Here is a 27,503-nt window from a genome sequence, read left to right on the forward strand (position 1 = left end):
AAATATCAGGGAAACTCTTTTACATTAGAAGTACAACAAAGAATGAAGATGCCTTGGAATGAGTTATTGTCCTTGTCGTTATTTTTAAAGATTGAATAATTGATTAAGTAAAGAAAATATATATCTTTAAAATTCTTTTTCTTAACAATATTTATCTTCTTACCTATTGAAAAACATTCTTCTAAAAGATATAGGTCTATTAGGTATAGATTTAAATTAATAACAGTTTTTGCATAAGCTTATGATATCATACGAGGATGGAAATGCCTTAAAGTGTGTTTTGTCTGAAATCTTCATTTTTCATCAGAAAAAAGTTCCCGGGTCTTCATCTCAACAAGCATAGCGCATCAACTACTCATGAACCAGCCACTAATGCTAGGACGTTCACTTCCTGAACGGGCTACATTTTTACAGCTATTAAGGACCGGGTTCGATTCGCGCTCTTCAAACAAAAGGCGCAATAATAGGAGTACTAATACCTGTACCAAGGGCCCGGAGAAAGTAAAGTCATGTGTCTTTCAAATAAAGACTAAAATCATCCGAGGTCCCCTATCACAGTACAGCTTGACCCGAAAGTACACCCCCTTTACTTCTCAATTGTCATGGGTACAAAACATAAATCTGTAGCTCTTTCTTGGTAGATGGTGACATCTCTATATACCCATTATACTGTTGTAGGGTAGAACTTTATATAATTAGATAAAACCTCACAAGAGTTCTGCTTTTATTTATTTCTTTTATATACTTACAAAATACATTCCATAAAATATGTAAAAAAAATGTTCTTGGTCAATGTGTTACTAAGGTGGACTAATCTGTTAATTTGAAGGAAAAAAACAATATGGAAAAATGGAAAATGATAAGTTTCATAGATTACTTTTAATTCTTTAAGATGATTCTAGTTTATGATTGTGTATTGCATTCATTTTTACCTTATAAACAAGAAAACAACGAGATTACTTCTTGGTTTCGAAACTGCACAATATGCCAAATCAATAGTTACTAATTATTTAGATATGCACATACATGTGTTATTATCAATATTTGTAGTACAGATGTACAATAAAGTTTAGAAAAGCATAGTTGTTTATGTTCAAAGATGTAGTTGATCATAGATTGACATATCTTGGATAGCTTCAGAGATCGACAGGTATTCATTTTTCTGCATTGCACCACACTTATCATCAACTTCAGAAATTCCATCGTATGTCTTACTCTCAAAACCCCTATTTATTTCATTTACATAAACATCTACAGTGTTCTTTGAAGTGTTCTTTTCGCTCAATATATTTGGTGGCAGGTTCTTCTGGTTATCCTCTCTTCTAAATACAACAGTTTTTTTTGTTATCTACAAAAGAACAATCCAAAAATAATACGTAGAATTATGAAAACAATAATGTTAAAAGATATACATGAATTCAAGAGAATGAAGCGATTGCAGAAGTAACTGATTGACAGGCATATGGCTGTAACTAACGGATAGAAGGAATTTCGTTGAGATCATATGTTGTTAAGGAATACGATATAACTTGATGTGAGGCAGTTTACGCTTTATAAAACGCGAAAGCGAGGCGGATTAAAAAAAACGTAAGCTGCCCCAAAATATGTTATATCGTACAACATAAGTTGAAATTAGCTTCATTCCGTAACTGAAAAAATACCTGTCGTTCATTTTTTTTTCATATTTTGTATGTCTCTTATTAAGTATGTCCCACATACCTTAAAACAGATATATCAATAGGTTTCTAGACTTACTTTTGTGATATTGAGTATTGAGTGACAAATACGAAGCCCTGCAGTGTCTAAGTGAAGTTATGATTCTCCGTGTTTCTGGGCTCATTACTCGGTCGATAATTGATTTTTTTTAGCATAGATAAAAAATGTGTCAGCGAAGATGTGTCATTTAAAATATTTCAGAGTATGAATATGGTTAAAAATTCGAAAAAAAACAAGATTTTTCTGTCACACCGCATCTGGAGACGGAAAGTTATGTACTTTTCTTAGACAACTTAAACAACAAAAAAAAAATATTTGCAAAAAATCCCATCATTCAATATTTGAAAATTTACGTCGAAATGCAAGTTCGTCGTGTTATTGATAAACTGTACAAATATCGATTGGTAAAGCTGAGCTCAATATTGTACAGGGTACAATTAAACAAGACATAAGCATGAGAAAAGTGTCATATTTACATTTTTCGAGTACGGAAAAACCAAACTATGACGTCACACATTTGCGAAATAAGCGAAATAAGACACAACTACAAAATATATCCGTCAATAACCATGGAAAAATATTTTTTGTGTTCTGTAATTCACAAAATACCCCACCATGTACTGATTATCACCCGTTTTTATGATATTATACGACCCGTGTTTTACTGTGTATAATCTTACAGTACTAAGAGATCAACTATGACGTCAACGACTCGCTGGACGCGCAGTGTAGGGAAATAGAAGAGTGAATCAACCTATTCCGTAATCTGATAATATTTGCAAGAAAGTGTGAATGTTTTTAAATATTTTATAAAAGATGTTGAAATCAAACAAACAGTCTTTCTTTTTTATAAATACTGTAGTTTCAATCTGTTTTGTACATATTTTATAAGAGATTATGACGTAATTAAACTCATGTGACCATACATCCTCACAACGAGTGAAAAAATTCTCGAAAGAGGTATTAAACAACAAACAAACATACTATTAATATTATATGCAGTGCATTGTCCCTATGAATAAAACATTTAATTTATGGTTTTGTGAATAAATGAACATAAAAAGGATATAATTTTGACTTTACCGTTTTCCTTTGAATGTATTTTTTGCTTTTTGTAAGCAAGTCTTTTTCTCCTGGAAAGAAGGGGAGATAAATAACAATTCGATTTAAAAACAAAATCACTAAAAATGATTTTAAAGTAAGAAACGTTACTGTGAAGGGAATGTAATGGTGTACAATTTACGGAATATAATGTGAAACTGATTCGTATAAAATCTGACATACATGTAGTGTGCTGAGGCAGATATGTAAAGTTAGCTTTTAGTTAAGGAAAGGATTGCACGGGTCCCTGAAAAGGTTCTGCCCAATGAATTTTTCTCATTTCTACATATAATGTTCCTAATGTCAATAATACCATTATATCAAAGTATCAAGCATGGTCATCAGGCTTATAAGGAAGTTATGGTTGCCATGGTAACCACCATTTTTTAATCTTTTGATATTTATGAGGTGAATGTTTTATAATGCCAAACACGCAACAAAAATAAAGCAAATTTAATATTGTCCTGCAGATATTTAATAATATGCTTTATATTTATTGAAAATAAAAATTGTTTCGGAAACTATTGATAAATGTAGTAATGCCATTGTTTTTTGGGGAAGAATTAATTGTAAATTTGCAGTAATATTTTCACCTGAATAGCAGTTATTAACGTCTAGACAAAAAATTATCCAATGAATTTACCCGAAACTAATATGTGCTGTACTAGTCATTACAAGTGACTTATGGTTAAAATATGAAGTAAGGTTATCAGATTAATTTTGAAGCTACACGCATTTTCGTACCCCCCCCCCCTCCTAGAATATTAAAAGAATTAACAGATTTTAACATGATGGTTTGTTGTTTGACCTTAAATATGCATAATCTGTTTAAAGACAATAAAGGCCATATGTATAGATAAACAAATACTTTTTCTCTGAAAATCTGGCAGCTGATGCTCATTTTATATGTGAAGCAAAATGATTTACTTATCACCGACAGTGGTCACGAAAATAACTTCTTTTTTTTTTCAAACTCAGTTTTTCATCTCCTAAACATTCATTTTGTTACTATATCAGAATATATAAATAATATAATATAAACCAGTGCACAGTCCTCAAAGGCCTTATTCTTCATGCTTTGAACACTCAGCGATGTTTCTTCTTAGTGACCTGGAATCGGGGGGGGGGGGGGGTGTCAGACATTTGAACACACTGAAAGAAAAGAGGTTATTTTATAAAACTTGTAACTGCATTATATTTTTTTTAAAATAAATATATTCATCCATAAATAATCTTATTGGCCAAATTATAATAATTCTAAATATTCACATTCATTTACAAATAGATTTAACTTTTCCTTCCGATTCTTTTGAAGTAATTAGATGTCTACACTTTATTTTCTCCTGCAAATGCATGAGCGCTATCTCCATTGTGACGTCATAATGACACAATTGACGTCAAAACTATAGATTTATTTTGATTCAAAAATAATCATTGATTGAAATAACTTTCCGTCGCTTTATGATATATGCTGGAGTGAGACATCTCTGTTCATGTCCATGTGATTAAAAAAAAAATCATTTTTCAAATGTATTCCCATAAGCATGATGCGTTCACATGTTTCTTTTATTTATTTATATACATATATCTTCCCTGGTATTCTTTCAGAAGAAGTGTGTTGTGTTTCGATACAACGCATAAAACATTTTACAACAATCGTTTACAATATATGTGCGACGATGATTGAATGTTTACACGGTCGATGTCACTGCTGAAAATGCTAAAGATCTTATAGGAGAAAACAAAATCCTCTGCGATATTTTTAAAAGATATGTCTTCGAGGCATTTATAAGTGGTCTTCGTCGTAACACGTTTATCAAAATCGCCTTCGTTCATCAATATTTATACATGTATCTAGTAAATCACGCCGTCTGAATCTCTTATTGGGAATTATCTATACATAGATGTAGATCCTATGATAAACAACAATCTTAAATAAAATTCTAATTTTAAAATGAAGATATAAACCTCAAAATATAAATCAAATTTATTTTTAATGAAATAGGTTTCAATGTTCAGAGTCCCAGTCCCAGTCCCAGTGCATTGTAACAATCTTTAATATCTTATACTTTCTCTACTTTAGAAAAATAAAGCCCTTTTGTCATGAGCACAAACATATGACGCTCCTTATTCCGGAAATAGTTACAGCAAACATTCTTTTTTATTCACCAAATGACGTGATAACGTGACGCCGTGCAATCGCGTCCTTAAGCGCTATATCTACATGATTAGAAGAAGTGAATTAGAGTAGTTTTTAGCAATTAGCTACTTGCAAGTAACTACGACAAATAGGCAAAGTAAGCTACTTGTTACATCTACTGGCTACTACATGTACTTTCGACCAATCTTAGAAGTCAGTTACAGATGTACTGGTAGTGTTTTACTCACATGCCGAAGCAAGTTACAAATAGCTTTATTCACATCTTATGCCAGTTACTACATGTAGTAGCTAACTTTACCCACTCGTCCTATATCGCAAATCACTATTAGCCAGTTACTAGAAACCAAATAGTAGTAGATACAGTTACTTTTTTACTAGTAGCTAACTTTATCCACTCTTCTTATATAGCAAATTACTACTAGCCAGTTAGTAGAAGCCAAATAGTGGAAGCTACAGTTACTATTTTACTAGTAGCTAATAACTTTACCCAACTGTCATATTCAGTAACTACTACTCAGTGACTATTAGCTACATATTCAATTCAATATATCTTGTAAAAAAAATTCTAAATGCGACTTTTGCTAATTCGGACACAATTTAAAAAAAATTCTTATTTAAATGACAACCATTTCAATTAACTTGTAAAGCTATTTACACATGTACTTACACGACAAGTAACCAGGAAAAAAACAACTTACATGTAGTATGTTATTTAAATTGCCGTAAAAAAAAACTCTGACATTTAAAGAGATAACTCTTTACTTATACGATTTTTTTATCCCCTTCAAATAAATTCAAGCATTACCTGTTATATATTACAATAGCGAAGACAATACCAAAAACAAGAATAACAACAGAAGATCCAACACCTGCTCCAAGACCGACTGAAGTAGGATCCAATGCGCCACTGCTCTTTAGATCTGAAATATACATAATAGGCATTCAATGTTTTGTTACTAGATCTGACATTAAGTATACAAATGAGAGAGATGAATTTTTTTTTAATAATTTATTCTGACAAGTGAAATATTTATATAATATATTTATTTACAAACATTTGATTGCAGTCATTGAGAACTATTTCTTACCTGTGCATGTATCCCCTTTCCATCCATTTGCGCAACTACAGTTTCCATTAATCCGTGCACACCTCTTGGAAAGACATCCTGATCCACAATTTTCGTGACAATGTGTGCCAAACTTTCCGTCAACGCAGCCATTATCACAATACCCTGTTACTCTGTTGCATCCATTATAACAACCGGGGTTACAATGTTCATTGCAAGTCTCCTTGAAGAATCCCGTTTCACACCCATTGGTGCATGCTCTTGTGACATTATTGCACAACTGTCCTTTGCAGTTGATACTGCACTTCTCAGAACAATTACGGCCAAAGTGTGAATCATTGCATTCTGTGGTTATCAATATTCATGTATGTTTTTCATGTATAATACTTAGGTTGGTTAATATTACACTTATTTAATATAAAAAGAAAATATCGAAAAACAATTATAAACAGACATTGTGCAGGCACGTAGCATCGTTTTTGAAAGTGGGGGGGCCAACCTGAGAAAATTTTTTTTTACTTACCTGAAAAAGTTGACAAGCAAAAAAAAAATAAAAAAAAATAAACGAAATATTAAAAGTTGCCCCAATTCGAAAATCCTATTTCGGGGGGGGGGGGGGGGGGTGGCTAACTTTTCTCATGACCAACTATCTTTCAATTCAAACTTTTTGGGGTACATTTTCTTTATAACACTACACTGTGCTGAAATGTGGGGGGGGGGGGCAACCTTCCTTTCAGTATACATTTTCTATAGTAAAGGTAATGTCGGGAGAAAAAGTGGGGGGCAGGCCCCCCCTGCCCCCCCCCCCCCCCCCCCTGATACTACGTGCCTGTTGTGGCAAGAAATAAACTGACATTAAAAAGGGGTTTCACAAATATCATTACTATATCTGCAGTTTTTAAAAATATCGCTTCAATGTTTTCATACAACAATTTGAAAGTGAACATCTTATTACAGTACGATTTATCTGAAACCTACACAAACTTACTGTTACAAAAGTCTCCTGTCCAGTTTGATTTACATTTATTATAACAATCTCCAGTATGGAAATCGCAAGTATTAATTTTACAAAGTGGACTGCACGTCTGATTACAAAATGGACCTTAGAAGCCATTTATACATCCAGTGCAAGCACCAGAAAATCGATTAAATTAAAATTAAAATTGAAATTAATTAAGACGTAATAATAGACCTAACAGAGGTAACTTATTCACTAGATATGATGTCATATGACGTAGCTCGGTTCTTCGTTAAAAACAGAGCATTGTGAAATCAAAAACCAGTCGTCGAATCATTTTCTCAGTTCATGATTTAATCGTTGACATCGTGAATATGTCATCGATTTAACTGTGGGTCTATGAGAAAACCAGGCAGGGGACCATACATAAAGTGTCACTCACATTAATGAAAATTTCCAAAAAGACTCCAACAATATAGCATATAATCACAAGAAAAAAAATTTCTGAAAATTTTCAATATTGGGGCCCACCAAGGGGGTACTCCATAAGCCACCAACTTTATCATCATTTTGTATTTACAATTTTGTAAAAATTGCTATTTTCATTCACCATTCTCTTCTTTTTCATTAAAATATTGAGTGATCAAAAGTAAGAACAAAAGAAAATATATATTATTTATTTCATTTTGCACAATTTTTTTTGTCTTAAAAATCAATGCTATATTTAAACACAGGGGGAATAACTCTTGATATAAAAGAGACTGAAAATGTGGGAAAAGGGTCGATATTGGAAATATTTTTAACTGGGTTTGGACGCTTAGATTTTAAATTATTTTGTTTTAAGATAAAGATTGTGAACTTAATAATAATTTCCTACAGGCAATTATTCGGGTTTTGATTATTGGTGACACTGTGCGATTTTGAAATTGAGGAATTTTTCAAAAAAAATTGTGATTTTTTGCGACAGAGTTATTTCCCTTTGTTTCATACTTTTATAAACTATATTAGGCTACTATTTAAAAAATCAATATTTTCACTTCAAAAATGGTATGTACAATGACTGAACATTTTGGTAAAAATACTTCTGTACATGTGGATAGACCAGTAGTCTCTGAGGAGACTGTAGCTCCACTGTTCTGTTTTAACAAAGGATGAAAAAAGTAGCCAGGACAATATTAGTTGATGCATATTTTCTAGCACAATCTATTTTGTACTTTGTTAAACCATGCGACATTTTACAAAGTTCAGTTTTTGAAAAGTTGTTCTCAAAAAATGATAGTATCTGTACTTGACTCTGATGCCCATCAGCCTGATGATCCTGATCGTATGCTTTTTAAGGCTTCTGTAAATGCATCAGTTTCTATCTTTTTTCCTCCAGCATGTAATATTTTTTATATAACAAGTGCATTAAAGCATTTTCTTGCAAGGTGCAATGCATTCAAAGGCACACTGAATAACTTCATTGGCTTTCTGTGTCACATAGTCTTTTATAGACTGCTGTACCTCATCTAATGATGTATTCAGGGTGAAGCGTAAGGGCGTGAATTTACCATCAGACAGTTTCATACTCCTGTTTAGCTTTTCTCGATAGTATGTGGGTCGTCTCCAGTAGTCACACACAGTTCCTTAGGATGACTGACTCAGACAAAACTCTGTATTCTGACTGGATTGCTCTGAAAAAGATAAGTTTTGATAAGAAATATTGTAAATGTTGAAGACGACATAATTCTGACTATAATCACACTTCAAAGACAATTTTTGACTTCCATGGAATATAAAACATAAGAGGCACATGGGCCATATGGTTCACCTAGGCACTGTGGCTAGGAAAAAAGCAGAAATCAGTTCAGTATTTTTTCCCATACAAGTATAAACTGATTATCGATCGTGGCCTCGCCCCAGCCCTGGGGGTCATGATTTGAACAGATATGAATCTACACTACCCCACTGGCCAGGATGCTTCCCTATAAGTTTCATCTTTCCTAACACACTGTGGTTCTTAACGATGTACAACACACCTACCCCAAAATATTCCTGTCGTTTAATTTTCGCTATTTTGTATATTTAGTACATGACTATATCTACTGTGTGTATGCACATTTTGGACAAAATCGTTAGAGTGGTTTTTGGACAGGAAATTCCAAAAGTTACCCCCCTTTAGTTGTTTAAGGGAAGAGAAAATTTTTAATCAATAAACTACTTAAACCTTGATTTTCAAAAAAGCCAGGTTAGCTATAGCTGTCAAATTTCATTGACTTATTCCTTTAACCATTTAACACAGAAACAAGAAAATTAAAAAAAATGTTTTTGCAGATGTCACAGTCAAGGTCACAAGGTCATTGACCTTGGTGTCATTTGAAAGAACTTAATTAAGTAAGCATGCCAAATATGAAGTCTCTATCTCCCATGGTTCAAAAGTTATGGTGAAGGTTAAAGTTAACAACAGACAGACAGATAAACAGACAAACAGACAGGACAAAAACAATATACACCTCAGATCTACCGATCTGGGTGCATAAAAAAGAAGTCTGTGTGTCAATGCTCAGTAGTAATACCCCCACTCTAATAAAAATATATGCTCTCAATCTCATTATGGGTTTTGGTGAAATAAAGGTTTTTATTTTTCATAGGAACTTCATATTTCTTGTCAAAGAATGTTCAATAAACTGTAAATGCAGAAATATTCAATGGATATTCATTTTCATTTATTTTGTTGTTATAGGTACCAGTACTACTGAGTTTTACTTTGGAAAAAAACAAAATTTAATGCCTGGAAACTTTTTTTAGGTGACAAATCAATGAAGTTTTACCCCTACTAAAATTTGTGCTTCTACAAAAGGATGAAAATATATCATGATATGAAAAGACAAATTGTCATTAACTTCTCTTTCCATCCTAATTAATTTACCAACAGATATTTTATTAGTTTGAATTTTAATTTAGTCATTACATAGAGAAATTAAGCTTAAAATATTCAAAAGTACATGACCAACATATGGTGCAGAGCAATGGATGAATACGGATAGCAACAGTTTACCTTATAGTAAACCAAATTTGTAAAAATAAACTAGATATGTACCTTCCACCCCAGAGGTGTGTTGAGAAACAGCTGGACACTGTTCATTGTCACATTCTATTTTCTCTTCAATATCCTCAGTACTAAGCTTAAAAAATTCAGCTGAAATAACAAAAAATATGATTTACATCATTTACATGACAATGTGATAGTCAGTAATGCAGACAAAAGTCATCTATTTTCAAAATTATAGCCCTTTCTCTAGCTTCTTATACTTTAATGAACATTTATCATTTTATATATTGTATTTATATTTTAATTTATTTTCTCTTTTTATACACGAGTGGGATTTTATTTCTAAATAATTTGATCACTAGGAATAGTATTCTCACTATTCTGGCTTCAGAGTGATACAGTAAAACACAGATCAACTTATAAAAATCTACAGGATTTCAACCTCACTTTTACAAGAGGAACTAATTCATATGTATAGTTTAAAATAGAGTTTGATTGGCTGTTTTATTTCTCTTTTTTTTTTGTATTTGGACAAAGAGAGTATATGGGATGTGTTAATTGGGTTGTAATTTAACTGCCTATATGATTACATGAAGCCCCTTTTAAAAACTTTCCACAGATTCCTTGATATAAATGAAGTAATCATTTACAAAACTGTTTATGTACTCTGATTTTTTTTTGGTAGGTACATCTGTAGTTTTGTTGTTGTGTAATTTAGCACATTGAAGACCAACTTCAAAATTTATTAGTGCTTTCTGTTGTACTTGTGCAGTAAAAATATAGAAAGATCATTTATTCATTGCTTTATAAATTTTCAATCTTAAACTAAAAGATGTTAATCTCGGAGAAATGATAAGCCTTAATCTTTTAAAATATTGCAGACAACATGCATTTCCTTATTAATAAAAAAAAAATACTCAGATTGGATGGAGGGGGGAATGGGCTTTGAGTTTTTATTAGTGTCCTGGACATTCATATAATAGGTGTTGTTTGTGGGTTATGCAATATCACATGTATACAATGTACCAACCTTGAACCTATCATCAATGATCATCCTCAATGTCCACTTTAGTGGAGTAACTTTTTCTGTGCCTTTCAGAACGATTCCTTCATAAACCTGCAATTTAATGAGAGCTGTTAGATTTTTCTTGCATTTCAACAGATATCCATAATTGAATGGGATCACAGGCACCTGAGGTTACTTATTTTTCTTTGAATAAAAAATATAACCCCTACCTTAAAAAGAAAATCATTGTGCATGTGCATAGGATTCTTTGAGATCCAATATGTACACATGAGCTTTGAAGACACTTATGAATTATATTTATTTTTTAATGTACACATTGTAGTCTAGTAACTTACTCGAGTCGATGGTGTACTACACCTAGATGTGATATGATTCATAATAAAAATCATATTAATATCCTTTAGACTCTCCTATCAATTTTATTTGTATGCAGCTTTGTCAATTTGAATGTCATAGCTCTCCACTTTATTTAGCAAAATATATACGGAATGTAAATTATATGTAAATCTACATCGAATCAATATTCTCTCATAAATTACACCAGAAATTCTTAAAAATCATCTGAGGACCAATCAAAATTGTATCCATGTACATGTATAAGATAATGTTATTGTAGTGTTCAATATATATCACTTACCAACAGGTACAAGTATCCTCTCTTGTAGCCATATCTCTTTGGAAACGGGGCAATTAACTCCTCTGTCTGGTTTCTCCTTCTGGTCTGGTGGGTGCAACGGGTGTGAACATCGCCTAGAGTCTTGTACCAATAAGTACAAAGACTATTTCTGTGACTCGTTTGACATATTTTGAAATTTACATACTCTTTTGTAACTTTGGTAAAGCAAGAGAACGCCCTCGGGTATTGTCACTTGATGTTGTTTAGGGACAGCTTGACAATGCACCAGGTGTGACAATATTTTTTTTGTCGACATGAATATATACTTTCTGTAAGTCCTCCACATGCAACAGAAGTGCATGACCTTGAAAAGTCAAATATTTCACCATGCCTGGAAGCTGCCATATTCATGCATGTACCTTATGTGTCTCATTCCCTAGAGAGTACCGTAAAGGGAGATAACTATGCTGAAACTTCATGTTTATGTCTCATGAAAGGCATTTTTAATTAATTAAACCTGTTAATTGTTTGATTTAATTTTGAACAATTATTTTTATTTATAGATCAACATTAATGAAAAATAACAATCAGTTAATAAGCAACATTTGTCTTTTGTTTATTGTGTTTATGTTAATTTTCACCCAAATTTCTCTGATAATTTAACACTGATTAACTACTCAAAAAACGACAGATTTTCTCAAAACCCAAACAATTCCTATTGCATAGAGAATTCAAACATACTTAACTTTTTAATTAATTTTGAATTTAAAAATAATAAGCGTCTTAACCCTGTTTAAAATGAAGATTTTTATGGTACCTTTACATCCGAAACGATATTTCTGTAAAAAGAGACATTTTTGACGGGTTGCTATGGCAACATTGCATGTTTGACAAGAAATCTTTTATTATCAAACATAAATTATAATCTTGAATTTTTATATTAAATAAGTAGTTTATGTTTAAATGATTGCTTTTGAGTCTAATGCTGCATTGAAATTGAATGAAATTCCCCCTTTATTTGCCCTTTCTTATGCTTTGTTTTCCTGGTTTTAATGACGGCCCTGTTACTATAAATAGAACAAGCTATCAATTTTCTCACCTCATTATTAATTATCAGTGATGTGTACCTTATCAATATTTAATGAAATAATGACATTTAAAAATACCTTAAAAATTGATTTTTTACAATTCTGCCTGGTTTTCTCATAGAACCACTGTTAAATTTAATTACATTATATCAATACTACTGTTATAAGCAAAACGAACTTAAAAATATATTACTAGTTTATCAATGGCATAAGATCTGTAAGCACTTACTGTTACAAAAGTCTCCTGTCCAATTCGATTTACATCCATGATGGCATTCTCCAGTATGGAAATCGCAAATGTTATATTTACAATATGGACTGCAGGTTTGATTACAATATGAACTGTAATAGCCATTTTTGCATGCAGAGCACGCACCAGAAATTCGATCACAATTCTTTGGATTACATTGCAAACTACATGGATGCTCACATTTGGGTCCATAATAAAGTTCTTTGCATCCATAAGTGCAATATCCAGAGAATTGATTACATGTTGTATCTCGACAATTATCACTACATGCAACAGCTTTAAAAAAGTAAATTTTGTTCAAAGGTTTAACTTTAAAAATGATTTATAGTGTTAAGTACTTTTAAGAATCATATTTATCAAAACAAAAATAAATTCCATTTATTTCACTTACGACATGAACCATTAATGATACTGCAAGTAGAACATTGACAATTTTTGCAAAGCTCTCCAAATTTTCCTATGCCGCAACCTGCAGATAATATATAATGGTTAAAATTCAACAAAACTTTCATAAAAAAGTTGAGCCCACACACAAACCGTCTTACACACAAATATAGCCTCATATACACCCTTACACACCCTCCCACACATACCCTCATTCACCCTCTTGCACACACTTGAATGACTGCAATATCACGCTAAAACGAGTTTTCTTACCCCAAAGGAAATTATGATATTAAAATTCATAAAAAAAAGATCAATCTTTTTTAGAAAGTATCTAAAAAGAAAAACAAAAATAGCTAGCGAGACAAAATACAGAAGAACAGAGAGACAAAAAATAATACTCAATGCAAATGAGTAACAATTACCATAGACTTCTATTTCACATATTTCTAATATAGACCCTTTTATTGGATTATCTTCTGGAGCGTCATAAGAAGTCCCCACAATGATGTATCTCGCTGTGTGCCTACAAGAAATGTCTATGAAAGCTGGGGGCACATCTGGTTCTTCAGTTTCGTCCTTGTAACAGCGTATTCTTTGTGATGTAGAAGTTACATCTGCTGACGAGTTAGACACATCTAAGTAGAATTGACGAAACCGGTAAGGAGGCCAATTTGCTAAAATTATATTACATAAAAGGACCAATTAATATATCGCACTGTAATATGTGCAACATAATCAAAATATCCATGAAAAATTCACTAAGACGTAACACAATCTCAAAAACATGACTACATTTAGTCGAGTACACAAAAAAAGAGCCAGCTAACTTTTCAAGCTCTACCGCCATGTGTTGTCTGTTTATGGAATCAATGACATTAAAAAGTTCAGCGCTTATGTCAAAGCTAACCACCAAAGGAAAAGATGTGCATTGAATTGCCATATTGGTAATCTCTGTTATTTCAATGGTTACCAGAATTACAATTACAATTTCTATGATGTTTTCTCCTGCAAAATTCGCTAATAATGAATGTAATAGTAGATCTTTGAAACTTCCGGTCATGGTTTTAGATGAAAACAATTTGAACTGGTCGATAATTTGTCTTTTTTAAGTTTGACATAACGAAGTGGACTGTGTTATTGAGCGTAAAGGGGAAATGTTATGTTAGCTTGATACTATTGTACAGTTTACGTATTTAACGTATAAAATAGCTCATGTCCCCTTTATATAACAGTGATTGTAATTGTGGTGGGTAGTAATAGGATGCATTGCACCAAAGTGCTTCTTTTCGCTCTTTATTTGAATCAAACATTCTCATCGGTGCAAAACAACATCTCGTTTCATTGGCTGATTTTTTAAAGCTGATTGGCAGGGGATAGAGTCAAAGACACAAAGAAACACAAAAACTCGTCCACGTATTCTGTAAACTTTAACTTGTACTACAAAATAAAAGGCTATACCGATTCAATCTTATTGGCTACGCCTTCACGTACTACGATTTTATTTGACGGCAATTTTTTATTCCTTTGCGTAATACTTAGTAACCCATTGTCATGCATTTGCAGACCAGCCTTACCTTTTCATTGCAAGGGTATAATTTCAGTAAATTTTTGAAGGAATTTCAGGGGTAAAAGCGTAATCAATCATGTTTCCTATTTTGTTGTATTTACTATAACACTTTATTTTCTTTCATAACAACCGAAATCGTACATTTCTAAACAAAGTTGGGAAAAAAACTTTTTTTCGAATCGTCTATTGGCCAAAAAAAGTGTTGTAAAATACCAGTATCCTATATTAAACTCGAAAAAACCGTACACCCGTAATGAAGCATTTGGTCAATTTGTATCAAATCACTTCATTGAAGGCTTGCGTTTGCATGTTTACACAAATCGTACATAATAACACTTTATTTTATTTTATTAACACACAAATTTCTCTATCTTGTTCCAAGCAATGTTTAAATAAACAAAACTGAGCATAGAAATGGCTGTACTTATTGCAATATCATATAATAGTTTACGTAAGTAGTGCCTTCTCGTTTTCTTCTGAATCTTCGCCATACCAGTTTGCATATAACTACTAGATATATTGCGTTCGTTTACGAACTGGTCATCTATCAATTACTTTTACTAGAAGTTTTAATTTCATTTCAACAGGCCATGCTTTGTCTCTAAATTTAGACGTTCAAAGTGGATTTTAAACCAAAATATCAAAAAGGTAAAATTAATATAAGTGGCGTAATAGCGTAAATTTGTGGTAAGAAGCGGAAGAATTACGCCAAAAGCGGAAGGGTAGGCAGGTCTGCATTTGTTATTTGGGTTTTTCACTAATCAGCACTTAGGAAGAGAGCCAATGAATAAATGTATAAGTGTCACATTTAAAATCTCCTAATCTAACACGCAAGTAATTTGTTTTCACCTGTGGGGAGCCTCCATTTTTCACTGGGTTCATTTAACCCCGTTTTATACCTCAAATCACCGGACCTTTAAAATATTGGTGAGCCCGTGCTTCAGTTTGGACACGGCAGTCCAGGTAGAAGGACGTTTTCAAAACTTCTCCAGATTTATATATTTGATTTGTATTATACACATGGCACACCATTGAGGGTATTTCAACTCAGCCCTTATTTAGAATTTATGGTATGGTCCTGCTTCTCTGAGGTAAGCCTTATTTGCGTTTGTTTTTATTATTTTATAAGTTGTAAATATCTTAAAGCACCCAGATACGGAAATTCTAAAAAAAATGCAACTTTAAGCTATTCTATTTCATACTTTTAAGTTGTGTTATTTATAGTTACATTGTGTTTGAAACTGCGTGAGTTGTAAATGTACGGTGGCTTGTTTTATCTTTATTTGTCGGTTCTACGTTTCGTAATAACTGTTGAGAAGTATAGCATTTACTGCATTGTACATATTGCAATGTAACGTTTCACAGCGTAAATTGTATGTCTACATTATCCTGTATATGATATTTAACAGGTCTCATTGATCATTCCTGTGTAGTAGTGTAGAGATGGCGGCCCGTACCAGTCACATCTCGTTGTCTTGAACGCAAGACGGACGTGTAACCTCCTCGGTACTGGAGAGGGGGGAGTGTAATCTCTTCGCACTGGAGAGGGGTGTCTGAGCCTCCTTAGCGGCAAGAGACAGTTGTGTAACCCAAACACCGTTTGGAATCATAGACTACCGGCATTCGAGGGACACGGACGACCACACACCAAAGCAGTTTATTTTGTTGTATAATATTTTGTTAATTAAAATGTAAAGTTTAAATGTAGAAAAGATTTTCTGTTATTTATCAAAGAGGAGTTTGGATCACTATTCTCTACGCAAGGTCATTATTTGACAAAATGGTGTCAGAAGTGGGATAAGAGAGGGATAGTCGATCCATACTCGTATCTAGTCATTGTAAAAAAATCAAATTTTGTTTTCAATTTCTATCGATAGAAGTATTACAAATTATTTGACATTTATGTTACCTACAAGATTAGTTTTTGCATTTGTTATTTTGTTTCTGTTGTGTGATCATTTTACCTGTTTTGTAGAAGAATTGTCCGGTTCTGGATGTTTGAGACCTCTGAGAAGTGTTTCCAAAAGTCGGCAATGTCTCAGTAAGTTGGACCATATTAGCATCCAAATTGTTTGCCATGGGTATTGTATAGTAAGTTCAAAACTAACTATCTATTGTGTCCAATGTGATGTGAGGTTTTGGTCATTTAACTCACTTTCAAATCAATATAAGAAAATGGACATTCTAAAAGAATATGGAGAGTCCTTAGGGTTGAAAGATGAACAGTTAACAACTTTCATTAGAGAACAACAAGCTATTCAGAGAGACGAGAGAAATGCGGAGAGAGAATTAGAAAAGAAAAGACTAGATTGTGAGGCAGAGAAAGAGAAAGTGTCATTAGAGTTAGAGAAGGAGAGGTATTGGTATGAGATTGAGCAGATGAAAGTTGAGAAAGAGTTTGAAACGCAGGTAGTAAATACTGGCAAAGATGTGCAATCTGATCACAGTCAAGGTCGAGTTACACCTAAAGCCCCAAAGCTTCCTGTATTTAATGAACTTCACGATGGCATGGACAGTTTCCTTCTCCGTTTCGAAAGGTATGCAGAAGCACAAAAATGGGGTGAAGAGAATTGGGCTGTTAATTTAAGTGCACTATTACGGGGTAAAGCTCTAGATGTTTATTCGTTAATGCCCAAAAGTGAGGCCTTAGACTATAGGAATTTGAAAAAAAGCTCTACTTAGACGATTTGAACTGACAGATGACGGATTCAAGAAAAAGTTTAGATCTTGTAGACCTGATCAGTTAGAAACTTTTGCTCAATTTGCAGTTCGCCTAAGTAGCTATTTTGATAGATGGATAGAAATGGCAAAAGCACCAAAAACATTTCAGGGTTTGTACGATCTCATGTTGCGTGACCAGTTTTTACATATTTGTAGTCAAGATCTACGTTTATTTCTGAAAGAACGAATTCCAGAGAGTCTTCAGAAAATGGCAGATCTTGCAGACCAATACAAAGATGCTAGAAACTTGAGCTCAATCCAGACAGTAGATAAAGGTAGGGGTTTATTACAGAAGAAACTAGAACCAATCAAGAAAACATGCAACAGTTCTCAGAACAAAGACAATATACATAGTAAAACAACAAATACTGGTAAGTTTGTACCTAGATCAGATAGAAGATGCTTTAAGTGTAACAGAGTAGGGCATATTGCTTCAGAATGTAAAGCTAAAACGTTTGTTGGTAGTGTATCTGAAGTACGATCTGAAGGAAAATCATCCGCTGCACAGAAAGAAGGCAAACCAGTCTGTTTTGTAAGTACATTACCTTCAGATTCTATAGTAGATTCGATGGTGAAGATATCGCCGTCTACACTTACTTCTGCTTGTACGAAGTCTGCAAACTACATTTCCATGCCTATTTCCTCGGGCTATATTAACGGGAATCCTGTGACGGTTTTGAGGGATACTGGTTGCAGTGGAATTGTTGTCCGGAAATCCAAGGTTAGTGAGAAAGATCTTATAAAGGGTAAGCAGCAGGTGTGTGTCTTAGCTGACTGATCTAAAATTACAGTTCCTGTGGCGCAAGTATTCATTGATACTCCCTATTTAAGTGGTTATCACAAGGTATGGTGTATTGAAAATCCAGTGTATGATTTGATAATAGGAAATATTACAGATGCAAAACTTCCAGACAAAGTAGACGAGAATTGGCAAGTCAACGCAGTAGAAACTAGACAGCAGAAGCGGAACAGAGAGAAACCTTATCCACCTCTAAAGGTACCCGACATAATTACAGACGTAATAGAACCACACTGCATCAAGACTGATCAAGAGGAGGATTCAATACTTTCCAAGATAAGGGGTTTTGCAGAGCACAATACTGTTCATCAGAAGAAAAACGGTAAGGTTAAATGGTATAAAAAGAATGGATTGCTTTATAAAGAATTTGTAGCGAACGATGACAGCGTCAATAAGGTATTTTCTCAGCTAGTAGTTCCAGAGAAATTTCGCCCATTAGTCATGAAGTTAGCGCATGATTCTTTATTAGCAGGACATCTAGGTATTCAGCGGACAATAACCAGGGTTAACTCAGAGTTTTTCTGGCCAGGACTCAAGAGTGACATCCGACGGTTTTGTCAGTCCTGTGATATATGCCAGCGTACTCTTCAGAAAGGTAGGGTGAGCAAAGTGCCTTTAGAACGTATGCCATTAATTGACGTGCCATTCCAGCGAGTTGCAGTTGACATAGTAGGTCTGTTATCTCCAATCACGGAAAAGGGTAACAGGTACATACTTACTCTAGTAGATTATTCAAGCCGTTATCCAGAAGCTGTAGCTCAGCCAAGTATAGAGACAGAAAGAGTTGCAGAAGCGTTAATGGAAATTTTCTCCAGGGTAGGTATACCAAGGGAAATGTTAACAGACATGGGTACTCAATTCACGTCCTCTCTTATGAAGGAGGTAAGTCGACTTATTTCTATGAAGCAGTGGACAACCACACCTTATCACCCCTCCTGTAATGGGTTAGTCGAACGCTTTAATGGAACTTTAAAGCAAATCTTGAAACGACTTTGTGCAGAGAAGCCCAAGGACTGGGATAAGTATTTAAATGCAGTACTCTTTGCTTATAGAGAATTACCACAGGAAAGTTTGGGGTTTTCTCCTTTTGAATTAGTTTATGGAAGGTTAGTACGGGGTCCAATGGCTATTTTGAAAGAACTTTGTACCAAGGAAATAGAAGATCCAAACGTGAAAACAACCTATCAGTATGTTTTAGATCTGAAAGAGAGATTACAGTCCATGGCCCAGCTTGCCAGAGAAAACCTTGAAAAATCTGCTACCAGGTACAAGAAGTACTACGAAAAGAGAGCTAGAAGTAGGACTCTAAAGGTAGGTGACAAAGCTCTTATTTTAATGCCTACAGACCACAACAAGTTACTTCTTCAATGGAAAGGCCCCTTTGACATTGTAAAGAAGGTAAACCCATGTAGATTACCAGCTAAAAATGAATGGCAAGGTAAAGACCTTTCATATAAATCTTCTTAAGAAATATGTCGAAAGAGCACAAGGTAACAATGTTTTTGTTGTGACTGATGAAAGTGTATTTGGTACAGTAAATGCTACATTTGTGGATTGTGTGGGAGACAGTTAGACGACTATCCGACACTTGATGCTGACCAAGGCAAAGCAGTAGATATAAATGGTTCGCTATCAAATGAGGAGAGGGAAAAGTTGATGAGTATCATAGCCAATTACGATGACGTTCTACAAGACCAACCAGGAAGTACTACTATTTTAGAACATGACATCCGCATGGTAAGTGATAAGCCAATGCATGTCAAAACACGTTCAGTTCCCTTTTCTTTGGAAGAAACGGTCAACAAAGAGGTGAGTGACATGTTAAATTTAAAAATTATTGAACCGTCTGAATCTCCTTTTTGTTCACCAATAGTTATTGTTCCAAAGAAGGATGGTACCAATCGGTTTTGTATTGACTTTAGGCTACTAAACAGACAGACAATTTTTGACTCTGAACCAATACCAGATGCCGATGAAATGTTTGCAAAATTTGCAGGACACAAATATTTCTCAAAAATTGACTTATCAAAGGGGTCCTGGCAAATAAAACTGACAAAAGCATCTAAACCAAAGACAGCTTTTAGAACAAGTAAAGGGTTATTTCAATTTTGTGTTATGCCCATTGGCTTAGTCACAGCGCCAGCTACTTTTTCACGATTGATGCGGAAAGTTTTGAGTGACATGGAAAATGTCGACAATTTTATTGATGACATAATCATTTTTACATAGACATTTGAACATCATCTCAAAGTACTTGAAGAACTTTTTCAGAGTCTACGTAGCGCAGGCCTAACTGCTAAACCAAGTAAGTGCTCATTTGCCTATCCCAGTTTGAATTGTCTAGGTCATGTGATTGGCAATGAACAGTTGAGACCAATGTTGGACAAGGTCAAGGCTATACAAGATGCACCAAGACCAGGAACTAAGAAGCAACTGCGATCATTCCTTGGGTTAATAGGATTTTATCGTAAGTTTGTTCCAAACTTTGCATGCATTGCATTGCCATTAACTGACTTGACCAGGAAAGGGTGTCCAACCAAACTTGTATGGGAAAAATGTCATGAAATTGCATTTCAGTCTTTGAAGTTGTCCTTAATTCATTCTCCTATTTTGAAACTGCCAAACATAAAGGAGTCTTTAATACTTCAGACTGATGCATCTGATAGAGGTTTAGGGGCTGTGTTATTGTAGAGTGAAGATGATCAAAAGTTACCAGTAGCATACGCGAGTAGGAAGTTGAAAGAGAGAGAAAGTGCGTACGCAACAGTGGAGAAAGAATGTTTGGCTATTGTTTGGGCCATTCAGAAATTTCAAAAGTATTTATACGGTCAAGAGTTTGTTTTAGAGACTGATCATAGTCCACTTGTGTATCTCAATCAGTCAAAGGTCACTAATCCTAGATTGATGCGCTGGGCACTCAGTCTCCAGCCGTATCGATTTCGAATCCAAGGTATTAAGGGAAAAGAGAATGTAGGTGCAGATTATCTTAGTCGTTTGTAAATTTTTGTAAATAGTTTCCCATTTGTAAAGATTCAGGTTTGTTTTCTATTTTTTAGATTTTTATGTGTTTTTTAAAGTACTGCGTACTTTTGTAAAAATGGGAGGTAATTGTCACATTAAAATCTCCTAATCGAACACGCAAGTAATTTGTATTCACCTGTGGGGAGCCTCCATTTTTCACTGGGTTCATTTAACCCCGTTTTATACCTCAAATCACCAGACCTTTAAAATATTGGTGAGCCCATGCTTCAGTTTGGACACGGCAGTCCAGGTAGAAGGACGTTTTCAAAACTTCTCCAGATTTATATATTTGATTTGTATTATACACATGGCACACCATTGAGGGTATTTCAACTCAGCCCTTATTTAGAATTTATGGTATGGTCCTGCTTCTCTGAGGTAAGCCTTATTTGCGTTTGTTTTTATTATTTTATAAGTTGTAAATATCTTAAAGCACCCAGATACGGAAATTCTAAAAAAAAATGCAACTTTAAGCTATTCTATTTCATACTTTTAAGTTGTGTTATTTATAGTTACATTGTGTTTGAAACTGCGTGAGTTGTAAATGTACGGTGGCTTGTTTTATCTTTATTTGTCGGTTCTACGTTTCGTAATAACTGTTGAGAAGTATAGCATTTACTGCATTGTACATATTGCAATGTAACGTTTCACAGCGTAAATTGTATGTCTACATTATCCTGTATATGATATTTAACAGGTCTCATTGATCATTCCTGTGTAGTAGTGTAGAGATGGCGGCCCGTACCAGTCACATCTCGTTGTCTTGAACGCAAGACGGACGTGTAACCTCCTCGGTACTGGAGAGGGGGGAGTGTAATCTCTTCGCACTGGAGAGGGGTGTCTGAGCCTCCTTAGCGGCAAGAGACAGTTGTGTAACCCAAACACCGTTTGGAATCATAGACTACCGGCATTCGAGGGACACGGACGACCACACACCACAGCAGTTTATTTTGTTGTATAATATTTTGTTAATTAAAATGTAAAGTTTAAATGTAGAAAAGATTTTCTGTTATTTATCAAAGAGGAGTTTGGATCACTATTCTCTACGCAAGGTCATTATTTGACAATAAGAATGGGGCAAAGAAGAGTTCTGATTCTTCAAGCTTGGAGCAATTCAGTGTTTAAATAATGGACTAACAATTAGTGTGAAAAACGTCAGTAGCATTTGACTCAATGATAAATTGCAAATGCTGACAAGGTCATTGTATCGACCATTCATGTTTCATCAATTTTTTTTGTCAATAAAGCCTCTTTTTAGAAATTGTTGATAGGTGAGCATACTATTGCGGATCGAATCAACAGAAATATTTTAACTCCGTATACATTAAGGTATATTGCTGCATAAGTAAGGGAAGTTGACAATTCAAAAGTTAAAGTCACTACGTTTATCATAGAGCTTGGTTCTTAAATTACCATGAATGCCTTTTTCAAGTAAAATATATTTAAATATAGAACAGTTGTTTCAGTCTAGTATTTTATGGATTTCCTAAATAATGGTCTCGATTTTGGGAAATCAGCAGCACTTTCGATGTTCAGGAAAATATCCTTTATTTATATATTTTTAGTGTTTAAGATGTATTTAGTATATTCCCTTGCAAATAGACGATGTAATATAAGGAAACTTGTATAGTCATCAACAAAATTACTCTTAAAAAAATTAAAATGGCCGCCGCCAGGTGAGTGCATGTATGCGTGTTCTAACTGAAAATGTAAAAAGAAAATATATAAAGTAAATAATAAAAATAAAATAAACAAATAAAAACGTAGTATTTTGTTATGTTTTCTTTGATTGTTATTACTCTCAATATTTGTATAGGGATTGACTTGTGAGAGTTCTGAATGTAATTAATGAATATATTAATTGAGATGTCACGAATATCTTGTGCCAGTTACGGACAGCACATATATTCGCGGCTCGTTTTCGAAGTTCTATTTTTAACAGCCACCAACAATTTTAAATAATATTGAGATCGGGGCTTTGAGTCGGCCTGTTCATGATATAAAAGTTGATTATTTCTGTGGAATTCTTTAACAATTTGAGCTCTTTATATTGGCTCATTGTCGTCCTTAAATATTTAGTTACCATCTGCAAAGTGCCGTAAAAAACTGGCCACAGATCATGATCTAATACAGAGAAATATTTTTCTGTATTTATATTTCCATCAAGAACACAAACTGTTACGATACCGAGATGTGTAATACTACAAAAGTATCATAATATGATTAGAGTTAATTTTGCGTTTTCATAGCTGGCAAATACAACAGCACAATCATGCAGGTACTCGGTATTCCTAGCTCATTTTTTCCACACTTTCATACGTGTGTCTTTTTCGATAATGACCTAACAATTGTCACTAAAATCACTTTATTCCAGTGTGTATCAACAATATTCCTCTGCACAAGGCCACACGATTTTTGTTCATTGCATGGATTTCTATCACCTTCTTCCGTTTCTACTCGATTGTCATCTTCCCCCTTTTCGACCCTTCTTTGTTTATGTTGGCTTTTCTCAAAATATAAAGAAGACAGTAAAATGACTAAATTCATGACGGTAAGTATCACATGAGACCTATATAAATAATTATCTATTACCCATTTGCGATAGGCGGAACATAGATTTTACGGAGAAAAAAAAAATTCTGTTTTTATTTGGCGCCATTTTTTTTTTTACGAATACTTTTGCGAGATTACAGTAAAACACAAAACTCAACTTTTTCAACTCTAAAAGATTATATTTTGAGCTTACAATGAATTACAATTCGGTTAATATTTTTGTCATATTTACTTACATTCATCTCTGTAGTATATCTTGACAGACTTCAAGCTGAAGTAATCTTTAAGATCCACTTGAAGCCATGCTTTCGGGAGTCCATGAGCAGTGTGTGAACATCGCTTATAGTCTGTTTGAGTTGTAATGCCATCATTTGCGAGCGCTGCATTCCATGACTCAAATACTGAGCTTAAGGAAACTTTTGTCGCACTTCTTCTGCTTAAATTATCTGTATTTGATACGGAACATAATAAGATTTTCTAATATCATGATTAATAAACGTGCTAATTTTAGCTTAACTTTCCATGAAAAGGCAAATGATAAATCAGAGCATATGAAGGGGTTCTCCAAATACTTAAGTTAAGCTAAAGGTGACTGCCTAGCATACTACATGTAGTTCTAGACCTAATGTTTCGTGTTTAATAAAAAGGCTATCCTTATGTCTTTCAGACATTTTTTACCGTTTGTTTCATTTTTCTCACCACTTTATCCATTGTTCAGTACCTTAATATAACTACGAGATTGTATTTCATTTTTTTTTCCAATAATAAACTAGATGTTGTCATTAGACAGCAATACCCGCACTAAGCTGTTTGCCTCTAAATACACACTCCTATATATTGGGCTTTCCAAGGGAAAAGTCAAAATAATTCTTTAATTTACACTGAACATGTATTCGTCAAATTGAGTATGAAATTCTCAGAACCAGTGACCATGTGACATATGACTTAGAGCCTCTTAGGTGTATTTTATATGCTTAAAATGTTTTGCTCATTTTAGGAACTTTTTAAATTTACTAATACCCCCCTCCCCGACACCACAACACATGGCACGTAGGTTTTTTTCATGTAGGCTAGATGGAAAAGTTAAGTAAAAAAAATCAGGAGGGGGGGGGGTTCACACCACTGTCAAAAAAATTCCAGCACAGAATTTCCTGAGAAGCAAAAAAAAAAAAAAATGAAAAAAAATCAACAAAATAAAAACAATCTATAGTGGGGTCGTGGGGTCAATGTTTTCTAAGGGGGAGGATGTCCAAAATCCTTTTTGTTTGCTTAAGTATACAGTCTAATTCAAATAACAAAGCAAATTCCAACGGAGGATCTAATCTCTCTAGGCACTCCCTGTCCCGGAAATTCTAGCGATCTTGTGATTCCAAAATAGATTTTTTTTTCCATTTGACTATATACAAATTTTGTTTCTAGTGTTTATATTACGTCTGTCTGTTTGTCCCCAGAAACTTTAATCTTGCCCATAAGTTTTAAGTTGGATGGGCTATACACATGGCTTCCACATTTCATAGGTTAATTCCTTGTGACAAGACCTTTTATTTAGGTACCACCAATTTTGACCTCTTGATCTCTTGAACTTGACATTGGAGTTTTACTCATTTTTACAAGAAAAATACCAAACTTGAAACTTGGCCTAAATTTTGATCAGTAGATGCTAGGGCTTTCATGCTTAACATGTGTATTCGTTGTGATCTTTCAACAGGTATAAATATGTTTGACCTTGACAATAGAGTTTGACCCACTTTAAAAAAATTGTAACCTTGGCCATTAACTTTTGAACAGGAAGTACTAGGGATTTCTTATTTCACATGTGTATTCCTTTTAACAAGACTTTCTTTTGATACCAACAATTTTAACCCTTTGATTGACATTTGAGTTTGACATACATTTTAGAAACTCCAACCTTCACCATAGGCTACCATACGGGGGCATCGGTGTTTCACAAACACATCTTGTTTTCATTATTTTTAAGTGGTGGTGTCTCAAAATGAGGAAAAAATTCCCGAGAGGTGTGACTAAGTTCTGTGGTTGAATTAGCTATAAAAGTTCAGTAGCTTTATTTTGCTAATCAAAACACCTTGATTAACTATTTTCAATCATACTGTTTTCTGAAATGCTTAATTTTTTAACAATGGATACGTCATGCATTTTCAGCTTCTAAAAAATGCATGACAAAAAGCTTTTCAAATACTTCAACCATGGTAACCCTTTCAAACTACTCATTTAAGCTTTTTTTGTTTCCTTATCACATTCCGTCTGCCGTCCATCTGTTTGTCTGGAAAGTTTTTACATTTTTCACTTCTTCTCTAGAACCACTGGCCAATTTTAACCATTTTATTTAGAAAAATGTACATTTGTATGTCAGTCTGTCCATCTGTCTCAATAATCTTAACATTGTTCATCAAGGTCATATCTATTCAATGAGAAAGACAAGGCATTCATATTAAACATATGTATTTGAACAAGTATTTACCGGTGACAATGGCATGATTTTTTTTACCGGTGACCTTGAAGATTGACCTACTTGCAAAAAAATTACGTGTTTTAAATTCATCATTTTGAAAGAGTAAATTTAGGGCATTCATATTATACATGTATGTCTATTATTACCTGTGACCTTTCCAAATAAATCATGACTGTTGACTCTGTAACCTTGACCTTGAAGCTGAACATACTATTCAAAAATGTAGCATTTACTTAAAACTTTTGATTGAGAAGAGATATGACTTTCATATTTGACATGTACATTAATTACTCATAAGAATTCAAGATGTTTCCCAGCATGCCATGATATTTTACCCCTTGATAATGATATTTTACCTAATTTTCAAAATATTTAACTCTCCTAAAAGATGATTAGGCTACTGACTCAAATGTAGGAGGAATTCAAGGAAGACGGGCCCTTTTGCATAAAAGAAAACGTCATTTTTCGACCCCAATTTGACTACTCAGGGCAAAATCAAAATTCCGAAACCTTACTGCACATCTACATGACACCACCAACCATCTCCCGAAAGATGATTAGGCTACTATGTAAAATGTAGGAGGAGATCAGGGAAGACGGGGATTTATTCATAAAAATCGTCATTTTTCGACCCCCATTTGATCCCCCGGGGCAAAATAAAAATTCTGATACCTTACTGCACATCTGCATGACACTACCAACTATCTCTCTAAAGATGATTAGGCTACTGTGTAAAATGTAGGAGGAGTTCAGGGAAGAAAATTGTGACATTGAGAATGGGACTTCATCACCTGCAGTTTCACAAGTTATCTAGAACCTAGTTTGTTTATACAAGATATTTTTTCCAAAGTTATTTTGAAACCTTTTTTATACAAGATATATCCGCTTTTTGTGTTTGACATCTGTAGCGGACAGTATATAGAGAACCTCGCTAGTGAGCTAGCTTTTCAAGTGTTGCGGTAGAGTATCT

General features: G+C 33.9%; 1 protein-coding gene across 1 annotated transcript; it reads right to left on the reverse strand.

The window, feature by feature from the left end:
- Positions 1-1,093: 1,093 nt before the first annotated feature.
- On the reverse strand, positions 1,094-25,991 carry LOC134251938 (multiple epidermal growth factor-like domains protein 10). Its single transcript, XM_062734355.1, has 8 exons — positions 25,973-25,991; positions 24,300-24,509; positions 13,825-14,076; positions 13,407-13,484; positions 12,995-13,291; positions 6,067-6,390; positions 5,784-5,898; positions 1,094-1,322 (listed from the first exon to the last, which is right to left on the reverse strand). Exons 1-8 carry the CDS (start codon positions 25,989-25,991, stop codon positions 1,094-1,096), a joined length of 1,524 nt encoding a protein of 507 aa, XP_062590339.1.
- Positions 25,992-27,503: the final 1,512 nt, after the last annotated feature.

The sequence above is a fragment of the Saccostrea cucullata genome, unplaced genomic scaffold, assembly GCF_032062105.1.
Source record: "Saccostrea cucullata isolate Sc308-1 unplaced genomic scaffold, CSIRO_AGI_Scuc_v1 ctg1859, whole genome shotgun sequence".
Classification (NCBI taxonomy): domain Eukaryota; kingdom Metazoa; phylum Mollusca; class Bivalvia; order Ostreida; family Ostreidae; genus Saccostrea; species Saccostrea cuccullata.